Raw genomic sequence first — 12348 nt, 5'->3', positions numbered from 1 at the left:
TCATATCTCTGGATCATTTAGATCTTTTCCGGGGAAGATATGGCAGGTACAAAAAGGACAGGTTACACCTGCACCCGAGAATACCAACATCCTTGTGGGCAGGTTTGCTTCGATTTAGAGGGGGAGTTCCCAATCTTTTTTTTAATGCTGCTGGCCAATATCATTAAGCAAGGGGTCCATGGTCCCAGGTTGGGAACCTCTGAGCAGGAGGGTTTTCACTGTATCATGATACATGTAACAATAATAAACCAATACCAATACCAAATACTAATATTTGAAAATGACAAATATTCTGTATTTTATATGTGCAGTTGTTGGTGGACTTTGACGCAGTTAGCATACCTGGAAACCTGGGGGTACTCCTCCAACATAAAATACCATGTCACCTGCTTCCAGATCCAGCAGAGAATCTTTGCCTTCAGCTGATCCTTTCTGGATGAATTTTTGCTCAGCAGTGCTGCCTGGGCTGGGTACAGTTAACTGTATTTTCCCATGCCTTCCAACTCTATCAGAACAGGGGGAATAATGCAGTAGAAGTTAAATCTATACAGTTCTTGTTAGCTGGGTCACTTCTGGAACCTGAAGGCAGCCTTGGCAATGAAAGGCTCTTAAATTACTGCAATTTTTTTTCTTAATGCAGTGAGGATGTTACTTCAGTACTGTTAGTTTAGAAACACAAATGCTTTGATCTTCAACAATGACAAAGTAATAACATACATATACCGCTGATATATGTCCATGTATGTACCAATGATTCATGTCCATGTATGACCAGGGACTGAACTTGGTGGTGGAGGTGTTTCCATGCAATTATTCATTCTAGCTAGAGGAGGCTATTTGACTGGGAGGTACAGCTACAGAAACATTAAAGAACTAAAGGGGAGGTCCTACAGTTGTACAAGTTTAAAGTCAAAGTTCATTTATTATCAAAATATATATACTACATACAACCCTGAGATTCGTCTCATCAGAACATAAGAAATAGGAGCAGGAGTAGACCATCTGGTCCATTGAGCCTGCCCCACCATTCAATAAGATCATGGCTGATTTGACCATGGACTCATCTCCACCTACCTGCCTTTTACCCATAACCCTTAATTCACCTCCTGTGCAAGAATCTATCCAACCTTGTCTTAAATATATTTACTGAGGTAGCCTCCACTGCTTCATTGGGCAGAGAATTCCACAGATTCACCACTCTCTGGAAAAGTAGTTCCTCCTCACCTCTCTCCTACATCTACTCCCCCGAATCTTGAGGCTATGTCCCCTAGTTCTAAACTCACCTACCAGTGGAAACAACTTTCCTGCCTCTATCTTATCTATCCCTTTCATGATTTTGTATGTTTCTATAAGATCTCCTCTCATTCTTCTGAATTCCAGTGAGTACAGACCCAGGCGACTCAATCTCTCCTCATAGTCTAATCCCCTCATCTCTGGAATCAACCTGGTGAACCTCCTCTGCATTGCCTTCAAAGCCAATATATCCTCCTCAAGTATGGAGACCAGAACTGTACACAGTTCTCCAGGTGCAGCCTCACAAGTACCCTGTACAATTGCAGCATATCCTCCCTGCTCTTAAGTTCAATCCCTCTAGCAATGAACGGATTCCATTCCATTCGCCTTCTTGATAGCCTGCTGTACCTTATAGGCAACCACAAAACAAAGAAACCAAGCAGAATCCATTATAAAAAGAAGACCGTCAGGCACCCAACATGCAGGAATGAAACAAGTTGTGGAAACAACTAAAGCAACCACACAACTGAGTTCATTAAAGTGAGTCCACAGCCACAAAGTCAGCCATCACTGCAGCCAGTCCAGCAGGCCACAGCCTCAGTTCGGCGCAGAGATGAGGAAGCCTCGCGGAGCAGTGAGCAGTCAGCCTGTCCCTCTCCTTGGCCCCCATACCCTGACCTTTTCAATCTGGCCCGGCGCTCAACTCAGCCAAACCTTCGGACATTTCTCGCTCTTGGACACATGCCTAGCTGCTTTCATGCACTCTTGGGACCAGGCCCTGTCGCTTTCATTCGGCCTATACCCGACCTTTCTAATTCAGCCTAGCACTTAAATCAGTCAAACTCAGGTCATTCCTTGCTCTCAGAACTGGGCCTTGCTGCTTTGAGGCACTCCCGGACTACAAGTGGTCATCATTTTGGATAGCAGCTCAGTGACAAACTGAATGCTTAGAGTGTCATCTGCCAAAGTGGATCATCTGGTTGCTGGGAATAATATATTTAAGTTAATTTTCAATTCCTTTGAAACAAAATTCGGTATGTTTTAATAATTATTTGTATCTTCTTGCATATTAATATCTTAATGGAGTACATTGAAAAACTATTATGAATTTAAGTCCCAGTTTCCTAAAATGTTGCAAAGATCAATCTTGCAAAATTAAAGAGTTGTGTTATCAAGCAAAAATCTTTACAAATTGATAGAAGAAATGGAAGTTACCTTTCTATTTTAATTAAATTGAAATAGTTTGGCCAAGTGCTCACAGGCTTTGAGTTTAAGGGTATTTCAACATCTCCGCTTCCAAGGTTGTAGACGAAAACCAGATTGTCATTTTTAATACTTAAACCAATGTAATCTTGGCCTCCCTAAAAGATAACAAGAAACAACTGCAAATAAAATGATTCATTCAGCCTATTCAGCAGAATAATAAACATGAGAAGGTCTGCAGGTGCCGGAAATCCAGAGCAACACACAGAAAATGCTGGAGGAACTCAGCAGGCCAGGCAGCATCAATAGAAAAGAGTAAACAGTTGACATTTTGGGCCGAATTCTTTCATCAGAACTCTTTTCTTTTAAAAATAAGCAGAAGACTAGAGCGGGGTGTTCAGGAAGAGAAGGAGGCTTGAAAACAAGGGAAGGGGTCATCGGAGCCAGTTGGAGAGGCCTTCCTAAAGAAGTAGGCAGGGAGACAGAAGCAGCGGGAGAGGAGCTCAGCGTCATTGTGGGCATGGGACTCACTAAGGTGTGGGCGCGGGGTAACGGAGTCCTGATGAAGCATCTCGGCCTGAAATGTTGACTGTTCCCTCTTTTCCGTACATGCTGCCTGGCCTGCTGAGTTCTGCCAGCAGTTTGTGTGCGTTGCAGCAGAATCACAAGGCCAAAAACATTCTTTTTTTTTTTAGCATACGCATGTGCGTCTGCGCGTGTGCATCTGCATGCGTGCGTACGTCCGTGCGTGTGCGTGCATGCGTCCGTGCGTGTGCGATGTTGGTGGGACAATGTCTTTTTCATGCCTTTACAAGGCGCGGAGCGAGAGAGAGAGACTGTGTGGCACGCCACTCCTCACACAGGCATTTCGCAGTATTTTCCCTTTATTTTTTACGAGGTTGAAGTGCGATCTCGACACTCAACCCGGCATGGATGGAAAGCGTACTCAGGAGCGGCCCCGACTAGAGGCCAAAAACATTCTAATTCTCCAGGTAGACTATTTTTTGAAGCAGTAACTTGAGTAGGTTCACTTACATTCTTGTTTCCAAGATACATAATGAATCTATCTTGTATGGCAGCTTGACCTTGTTCGCTTAATGAAGGAATTCGCATGTACAGACTCATTGAAGTAAAGGACTTGAGCTCCTCTAAATTTGTTTTTGTATGAAGTTCAACAGCGGATCGACCATCAAACTTCATGGAGACCTGAACCTAAGGGGAAACAAGGGAGCATACAATTACTTCAAATAATGCTGTTAGAAAACTCGGGCATTTTATTATTTGTGCTTTTTTTTTGTATTTGCACAGTGTGTCATCTTTTGCACATCGGCAGCTTGTCAGTATTTGTCTGCATGTGTCTTTGCATTGATTCTATTTTACACTCACTTGCCAATCCATTGAGATGTTCCCACAACCAATGATCTCGCTTTATGGACTCTTTATCAGGTTAACTCATGTTCTCGTTATTTATTGCTGTTCAATTATATTTGCCTTTGCACAGTTTGTTGTCTTCTGCACTCTAGTTGATCTTTCATTGATCCTGTTGTAGATACTAGTCTATAGATTTGCTGAGTATGCCCACAGGCAAATGAATCTCAGGGTTGCATTTGGTGACATGCATGTACTTAATGTACTTAATAACGTTTACTTTGAAATTTGATCTTCTTACTACTCTACTGTGAATGCCTGCAAGAAAACAAATCTCAGGGTAGTATCATTTGACATATACAGTATGTAGAGGTCTTAGGTAATAAATTTACTTTGACTTTGATATTTCTGTTGAAAAACTATCTGTGAAAGGAGAAGCGATAATCTTGTTCAGTATGTTTGATATATGTGGTAGGGAAGGGTAGTAATGTTCATGATCTTGGATTAAAAGTCTCTCCACCATTCAGAAACCGAATCAGGTTTAATATGACTGGCATACATTGTGAACGTTGTTTTATATAAAATAGTTAAATTAAATAAGTAGTGTAAAAGTAGAAATAAAAAGGTAGTGAGGTAATGTTCATGGGTTCAATATCCATTCAGAAATCAGATGGCAGAGGGGAAGAAGCTGTTCCTGAATCACTAAGTGTGTGCTTTTGTACCTCCTTCCTGTTGGAAGCAATGAAAACAAGGCATAATGGGGGTTCTTAAAGATGCTGCCTTTTTGAGATGTTCTGGAAACTAAAGAAGCTAGTGCCCATGATGGGGCTGAGTAAGTTTACAACTCTCTGCAGTTTATTTTGATCCCATGCAGTTGCCCCACTCCCCTCCCCCCAATAATAAATATGAATGCAGCCAGTTAGAATGCTCTATATTCCTGTAGAAACTTAAGAGTGTCTTTGATGACATACTAAATCTCCTCAAACTCTAAACGAAATAAAATGTAAACACTGTTATAATATTATAGAAATATTGAGTATTATTGTTATTATTATCCAAAGAGTGTACACCGATAGAAGCTGATAAAACTAGCCCACTTCATGTAACAGAATGGAAACTAAGCTCTAATCCAATGTATTCCATTTGCTCAGGAGAGCAAGAAAGTTTACTGCCTGTTTAGGGACTTCCATGTCCACAAACGCGTAACGTCTAGTGTGATGCCTTTCTAGAGTTCGGAGTTCAATTTCATTCCCCTCTCTAAGGAGTTTGTACGTTCTCCTCATGAACCGCGTGGGTTTCCTCCGAGTACTCCAGTTTCCTCCCACAGTCCAAAGACATACTGGTTAGCAGGTTAATTGTGATTGTAAATTGTCCTGTGATTAAGCTAGTATTAATAGGTGGGATGCTGAGCGGTCAGCTCATTGGGTTAGAAGGGCTTGTTCCGCCCTATATCTCTAAGCCAAATAAGTAAATAAATAAAAGTCATAACATTCTATTGTTCATAATGACAATCTACAAGCTATGAATGCCTTAAATAATGCTTCTCTCTGATAAGACCATAAGACATAGGCACAGAATTAGGCTATTTGGCCTATCAAGTCTGCTCCTCCAAACGATTGTGGCTGATTTATCATCATCCCCAAACATGGCCACAATGCCATTAATTCCATCATCCAGATCATTGACACGTAAGGGAGCTAGGGCTTTACTCTTTGGAGAGAAGGATGATGAGAGGAGACATGATAGAGGTGTACAAGATAATAAGAGGAATAGATAGAGTGGATAGCCAGCGCCTCTTCCCCAGGGCACCACTGCTCAATACAGGAGGACATGGCTTTAAGGTAAGGGGTGGGAAGTTCAAGGGGGATATTAGAGGAGGGTTTTTTATTCAGAGAGTGGTTGGTGTGTGGAATGCACTGCCTGAGTCAGTGGTGGAGGCAGATACACTAGTGAAGTTTAAGAGACTACTAGACAGGTATATGGAGGAATTTAAGGTGGGGCTTATATGGGAGGCAGGGTTTGAGGGTCGGCACAACATTGTGGGCTGAAGGGCCTGTACTGTGCAGTACTTTTCTATGTTCTATGTTCTATGTTTTATGTAACATGAAAAGTGTAAGACCCAACACAGACTGCTGTGCAGCACGACATGTTGCTGGCAGTCAGCCTGAAAAGGCCCCCTTTATTTCCACTCTTTGCCTTCCGACAGTCAATCCTCTATCCACGCTAGTACCTTTCCGATAATAATAAATGTGCCTTCTTTGTTTATCAACTTCATATGTAGAACTTTGTCAAAGGCCTTCTGAAAATCCGAGTAAACAACATTGATTGACTGGCCTTTATTTATCCTGCTTGTTATTTTCTCAAAAAGTTCCAACAGATTTGTCAGGTAACATCTCCCCTGAAGGAAATCATGTTGACTTTGGCTATTTTTTTAATTACATGCTTCCAAAGTTACTTGAACTAAGACCACATTCAGGGAAATGAGCTACAGTACTGTCTTAGGGGCATTAGATTTTTTAATATGGTTTCAGATGGTATGGTCTCCACACAGCCCTGATCTCAACATCATCGAGGCTGTCTGGGATTACCTAGAGAGACAGAAGCAAGTGAGACAGCCTAATTGTGCAGAAGAACTGTGGCAAGTTCTCCAAGATGCTTGGAACAACATACTAGCCAATTTTCTTAAAAACTGCAAGAGCTGATGCAGTTTTAAAGGCAAAGTGTGGTCACACCGAATATTGATCTGATTTAGTTTTTTACTGTTTACACCTCTTTATAGTAATTGCTTTTGATATTTAGAAACTTTTGATTTATTATTTTGAAAGCATCTTCGCTTTACAGATTTTTTTTACATGTCTAAGACTTTTGTACAATACAGTATATGATCATGGGTGGAGATAGGGAAGGCAAAGGGGAAAGTTTGATACAGTATTGAGAAACAGAGGTCCAGACAGTATCACTTATGTTTGCAATTCATCCCTGGAAAAATCAGTATGCACTATTTAATGGATAAATGATTTGTAAAAATAAATTTAACAATTGATTTTTTTCTTTTAGTAAAAGTGATTGGTACTAAAATAAATGTGGAGGATAAGAACTTCATTTTATTTTTGTACACGTTGAGAGTGCCTGGACTTTTAATCACAACCTTCTCACAAGCAAACAATTCAGAAGTAGGCACAACTACTTCTGGATGGAAGCATGTGGGGAGATTATATTTATGACTTAATAAATGACTACAAATATAGCTACAACTTAACATATGGAAACATTTGGTTAAAGGGTATAATTGAAAGGCAAAAAATTGCTGTGGTACCTTAGCAATTCAAAATGGCAAATTTGGCCAATTGGCCCAGTCTTCGGAAAAACACATCCTGTGATTTACAAAGCCAGGAGTAATTAACTACAGGGTACTTCCTGCATTTTCTCTATATGAGACTCCTGCAATCATGTATTTTAAGAGCTTCCCCTGGAGCCTATATACATATATACTGTAGCTACAAAGTTCTCTTTGAAATAACTCTGTAAACATGACCATATTGATTTGATTTGGTATTCACCACTGGTAGTGTAAATTGGGTTGCAATAACAGAAACATGCATTTGAATAACATACAATATTTTTGATATTCTATTCATCATTATGTAAAGAAAGATTATGAGAAGTTTATGCTTTACAGCAGTTAGTTAAAGCTGCCCAATCCATCATCGGCACCAGCCTACCTGCCACTAAGGACATATATACAGAAAAGTTGTCGGAGAAAGGTTGGCTATGTCATAAACACGAGAAATTCTGTGGATGTTGGAAATCCAAAGAAGTCCCAAAGAAGGGTCTGGGCTCGAAATATCGACTGTTCATTTATTTTCATGGATGCTATCTGACCAGCTGTGTGCCTCCAGCATTTTGTGCATGGTGTTGTATCGGGAAGGATCCCACCCTCCCTGCTTATGGATTGCTTCTCTCACTCCCTTCAGAGAAGAGTTTAAACAGCATCCACGCCAGGACCATTAGACTCAAAAACAGTAACTTCCCCCAAGCCAGCAGGCTGATCAATACCTCCACCAGCTAAACCAACCCACCACCACTACATCCACATCAGCTAGTGTCACTTTATGTACATGCAGTACGATCAGTCTATACCTATAACATTCACTTGTACATTGTGTTTTATAGGATTGCTTTTATATTTGTATTTATTGTGTTTTCTTGTTTTTTTATTGTTCTTTATGCTTATTGTGATTTTTTTTGTGCTTCATCAGATCTGAAGTGACAATTATTTTATTTTCCTTTGCACTCCTGTACTGAAGAATGAGAATAAGCAGTCGTGAATCTCAAATCTTCAATGTTACCAGGACTTGAGGGTTTGAGTTCAGAGGAAAGGTTGCACTAGCTGGGACTTTATTACTTCGAGCAGAGGAAGTTGAGGGAAAATGTTACAGAGGTGTATAAAATCACGAGGGCCATGCATAGGATGAATGTAGTCCTTTATTTCCAGGGAAAAGGAATCAAAGACTGGAGGACGTACATTTAAGGTGAGAAGGGAACAATTTAAAAGTGACCCAAGGGACAACTTCCTCATACAGGGGGTGGTGTTTATACAGAATGAGCTGCTGAAGGAAGTGGGTTGCAGAATGTACAACAACTCAGAATCAGAATCAGATTTAATATCACCGAGACATGTCATGATAAAATTTGTTAACTTTGCTGCAACAGTACAATGTAATAGAGACAAGAAGACTGAATTACAGTAAATAAATATATATAATTAAATTAAATGTGTAGTGCAGAAAAATAGGAAATTTTAAAAAAGTAGTAAGGTAGTGTTTATGGGTATAATGTCCATTCAGAAATCAGATGGCAGAGGGTAGGAAGCTGTTCCTGAATCGTTGACTGTGTGGCTTCATGCTCCTGTACATTCTTCCTGACGGTAATAATGGAAAGAGGGCAAGTCCTGGGTGGTGGATGTCCTTAATGATGGACGCTCCTTTTTAAAGGCACTGACTAACTTTACAACTCTGTGCAGCTTACTTAGATCCTTTGCAGTAGCTTCCTGATACCCCCACCTCATACTAGATGGTGATGCAGCCAGTTAGAATCCCCTGCACGGTGCATCTGTAGAAATTTGTGAGTGTTTTTGGTGACATACAAAATCTGCTCAAATTCCTGATGAAATATAGCTGTCTGGTTTAGATGGCACTGTTGTTGGCATGGATGAGTTGATCAGCTTTATTTCTCATACGTATGTGCAAGCGTACAATGAAATGCAGTATTTGCATCAAATCAAATCAGGGAGGATTGTGATGGACAACCCACGAGTATTGTTGTGCTGCCAGCGCCAACATAGCCTGCCCACAACTCAGTAACCCTAACTGTATGTCTTTGGAATGTGGGAGGAAACGGGAGCACCTGGAGGGATTCCACATGCTCATGGGGGAACGTAATAGTTCCTTACAGACAGTGGCGGAAATTGAACCCCGATCTTAGAGCTGGCACTTGTAATAGTGTTACGCTAACCGCTTTGCTACCATGTCGTCGGGCTGTTTCCTGGCCGCATTACTCCGTCACGTTCTGACTCACCAGCTTAGTAACCAGGATTTCTCACCTTGCTGGCCACATTCTTTGACTGTGCGATGAGTTCCCGGATTCGCTGGATGCTGGCAGAAATATTGCTTGCTGGCCTTTTTTCTTCCACAACTTTAAGTTTATCCAAAAGCTGTGGAACTATTTCTGTCAGATTTTTCACTGTGAACAAGAAGAGAAATAACGTATTTATAAGCCGCAAGACTTGAAGAATTTGAAAGGGCTGAGAGAAACCTACAATTCTATCTTAGGCACATATATATAGCTAGAGTGGCTAAGACGTTTGCACAGTACTGTATTGACCAATGTGGAGTGGAGAGCGAGTTTGTAAATCTGGTGGGAACAAAGGATTTTTGGAATGGTGAGGGTGGAGTGCCATGGGAGGGGTGTGGGACAGTTGGCAGAGCAGGAGTTCCAGGGTGGGGGGGATGGCAAGGGTGTAGACATGCCCAGCTCTGAGACACCAGCCAAATCATTTGATCCTAAACAATTAGTTTATTGATCATTACAGAATATCTCTGTAGTGCTTCCCACTCCCTCCCCTCTCCCTTCCCTTTTCCCCAATAAGATTCCCCTCTCCTTGGTCCTTTCCACTCTCAGTCCACAATAGAAACTCCTATCAGTTTATCATCACTTTCATGTCATGAAATTTGTTTTTTTTTTGTGGCAACAGTACAGTGTAATACATAAAATTTCTATAGCGCTGTGCAAAAGTCTTAGGCACCCTAGCTATTCAGTTCTGGTCACCTCACTACAGGAAGGATGTGGATACTATAGAGAGAGTGCAGAGAAGATTCACAAGGATGTTGCCTGGATTGGAGGGCATACCTTATGAGAATAGGTTGAGTGAACTTGGCCTTTCCCCCTTGGAGCGACAGAGAATGAGAGGTGACCTGGTAGAGGTGTATAAGATGATGAGAGGTATTGATCGTGCGGATAGCTAGAGGTTTTTTCCCAGGGCTGAAATGGTTAATACAAGGGGGCGTAATTTTAAGGTGCTTGGAAATAGGTACCGAGAGTTTGTCAGGGGTAAGTTTTTCACACAGAGAGTGGTGGATGTGTGGAATACACTGCTGGCGGCAGTGGTAAAAGCAGATACAATAGGGTCTTTTAAGAGCCTCTTAGATAGATACATGGAGCTTAGAAAAGTAGAGACTATGCGCTAGGGAAATTCTAGGCAATTTCTGGAGTAGGTTACATGGTCGGCACAACATTATGGGCCGAAGGGCCTGTAACATGCTATGGATTTCTATGTTCTATGTTCTATAGATATGCGGCTAAGACTTTTGCATAGTACTGTATATGCAACAGTTAATGAGAAATCATGTATTTTTCTGTTAAAAAGTGGATGTTGTTCACTTCCCAGGTTACAATAATAAACATAATCTTTTGAAAATATCAATGGAAATATGATTCATCCAGAAATCATTGCATAATTATTTCCAGTAAATACTAGCTCATAATTGGCAACTGTTTTAGACAGAGGCAGATTGGTTACAGGCATATGATTGAGAAAGGTAGAGTTAATGTTTTAGGTGGAAAAACCTTTTCTAACCCTTCCAGCTGAAACATTAACTCCTGACCATAAGACCATAAAATACAGGAGTAGAATTAGGCCATTTGGCCCATCTAATCTGCTTTGTCATTCCATCTGCACTGATTCATTATCCTTCTCAACCCCATTCTTCTGCCTTCTCCCCTTGATCTTTTACACTCTAACTAAACAAAAACCCATCAACCTCCACTTTAAGTATACTCAATGACTTGGTCATTACAGCTGTTTGCGGCAACGGATTCCAGATTTACTACCCTCTGTCTAAAGAATTTCCTCCTCATGCCTGACCAGTTAAATACTTCTAGCCTTTCCTGTTTTCGTTCAGAAAATGTGACCTCATTTTAAAAGTGATTCTAGAGTCAATTTTGGGCTGAAGAAAAAATACTGATTAAATAATACTGATTAAATAATTTCTGGCTAAAGAAATCCCCCCTCATGCCTGACCAGTTGAATGACTATTTATTATTTATATGGTCCAGAGATGCAAGGGCTAAGTTTTGCAATCAGCTTCTAAAAGATTCAAGATTCAAAAAACTTCATTGTCATTCTAATCGTACATCAGCTCCGCAGGGCAGAATGAGACAGCGTTTCCCAGGAGCAGTGCAATCATAACATAACAAACGCAACACTAAATAATAACCATAACAATGAATCTTCAGCAACGCTTTAATTTTTTTTGTGTAAAAAATGAATAAAACGTGAGCTTCAAGATAGCCGCAGATTACCTGTGTCCCCAGCTGAGCTCACAGTCTTCTTGAAAGCAATTCCATCATCAGCAGAAGTGCTCAGGTTCTGAAGCCAGCCTCTCACCAATTCACCCATGGGGTTGACTGTCTGTAGGACCATTTGAGAAGTATCCATTGCTTCTTTGGCAATTAGCTTTGATCGGTTCAACCTGTCGCTATCTGAAATATTCATATTTTAAGAAATGCTTTAATTTCTCTAATGAGATATTTCATCAGGTTGTATCAATGTATATCTTTGGTATAAACAGAGATCGCCAGCCTAATGGCTTTTATTTAGGCATGTAGTTTGTTCCATTGAATTTCTGCTCATTGCTGACCCCTCCAGAATTTTAATAGTGGGAGATTCACAATGGTAATGCCAATGGATGTCAAAGGTAGGTAGTGAGTATCTTTCTCTCTCTCTCTCTCATTGAAATTTTGTCCCTTCTAAGTCTATTAACCTCACTTTTGCCAAGATATCACCATTCAAATACTGCCTTGATATCAAAGGCAATCATTCTCATCTCACATCTGCAATTCAGCTCTTTTGCTCACAAGGTCAAAGTTCAAAATTCAAAGGTCGAAATAATTTTATCATCAAAGTACTTATATATATATATATATATATCACCAATTACTGCCCTGACATTTATTTTTTTTTTGCAGGCATCCACAGTAGAACAA

The 12348-nt window shown here is 40.5% G+C and overlaps 1 protein-coding gene across 1 annotated transcript in view; it reads right to left on the bottom strand.

Annotated features, from left to right (window-relative positions):
* lama4 (laminin, alpha 4) overlaps nt 1-12348 on the bottom strand; it is a 203573-nt gene that overhangs the window by 76432 nt on the left and 114793 nt on the right. Inside the window, exons 19-23 of the mRNA XM_063033697.1 lie at nt 11665-11844; nt 9407-9546; nt 3472-3648; nt 2449-2594; nt 343-505 (exon numbers count right to left, since the gene is read on the bottom strand). Of these exons, the coding sequence (XP_062889767.1) occupies nt 343-505; nt 2449-2594; nt 3472-3648; nt 9407-9546; nt 11665-11844 (806 nt within the window). The remainder of the gene's footprint in view (nt 1-342; nt 506-2448; nt 2595-3471; nt 3649-9406; nt 9547-11664; nt 11845-12348) is intronic.

Source organism: Mobula hypostoma, chromosome 2 (genome assembly GCF_963921235.1).
Source record: "Mobula hypostoma chromosome 2, sMobHyp1.1, whole genome shotgun sequence".
Taxonomy (NCBI): Eukaryota; Metazoa; Chordata; class Chondrichthyes; order Myliobatiformes; family Myliobatidae; genus Mobula; species Mobula hypostoma.
This window is presented reverse-complemented; position numbering and strand designations above follow the sequence as displayed.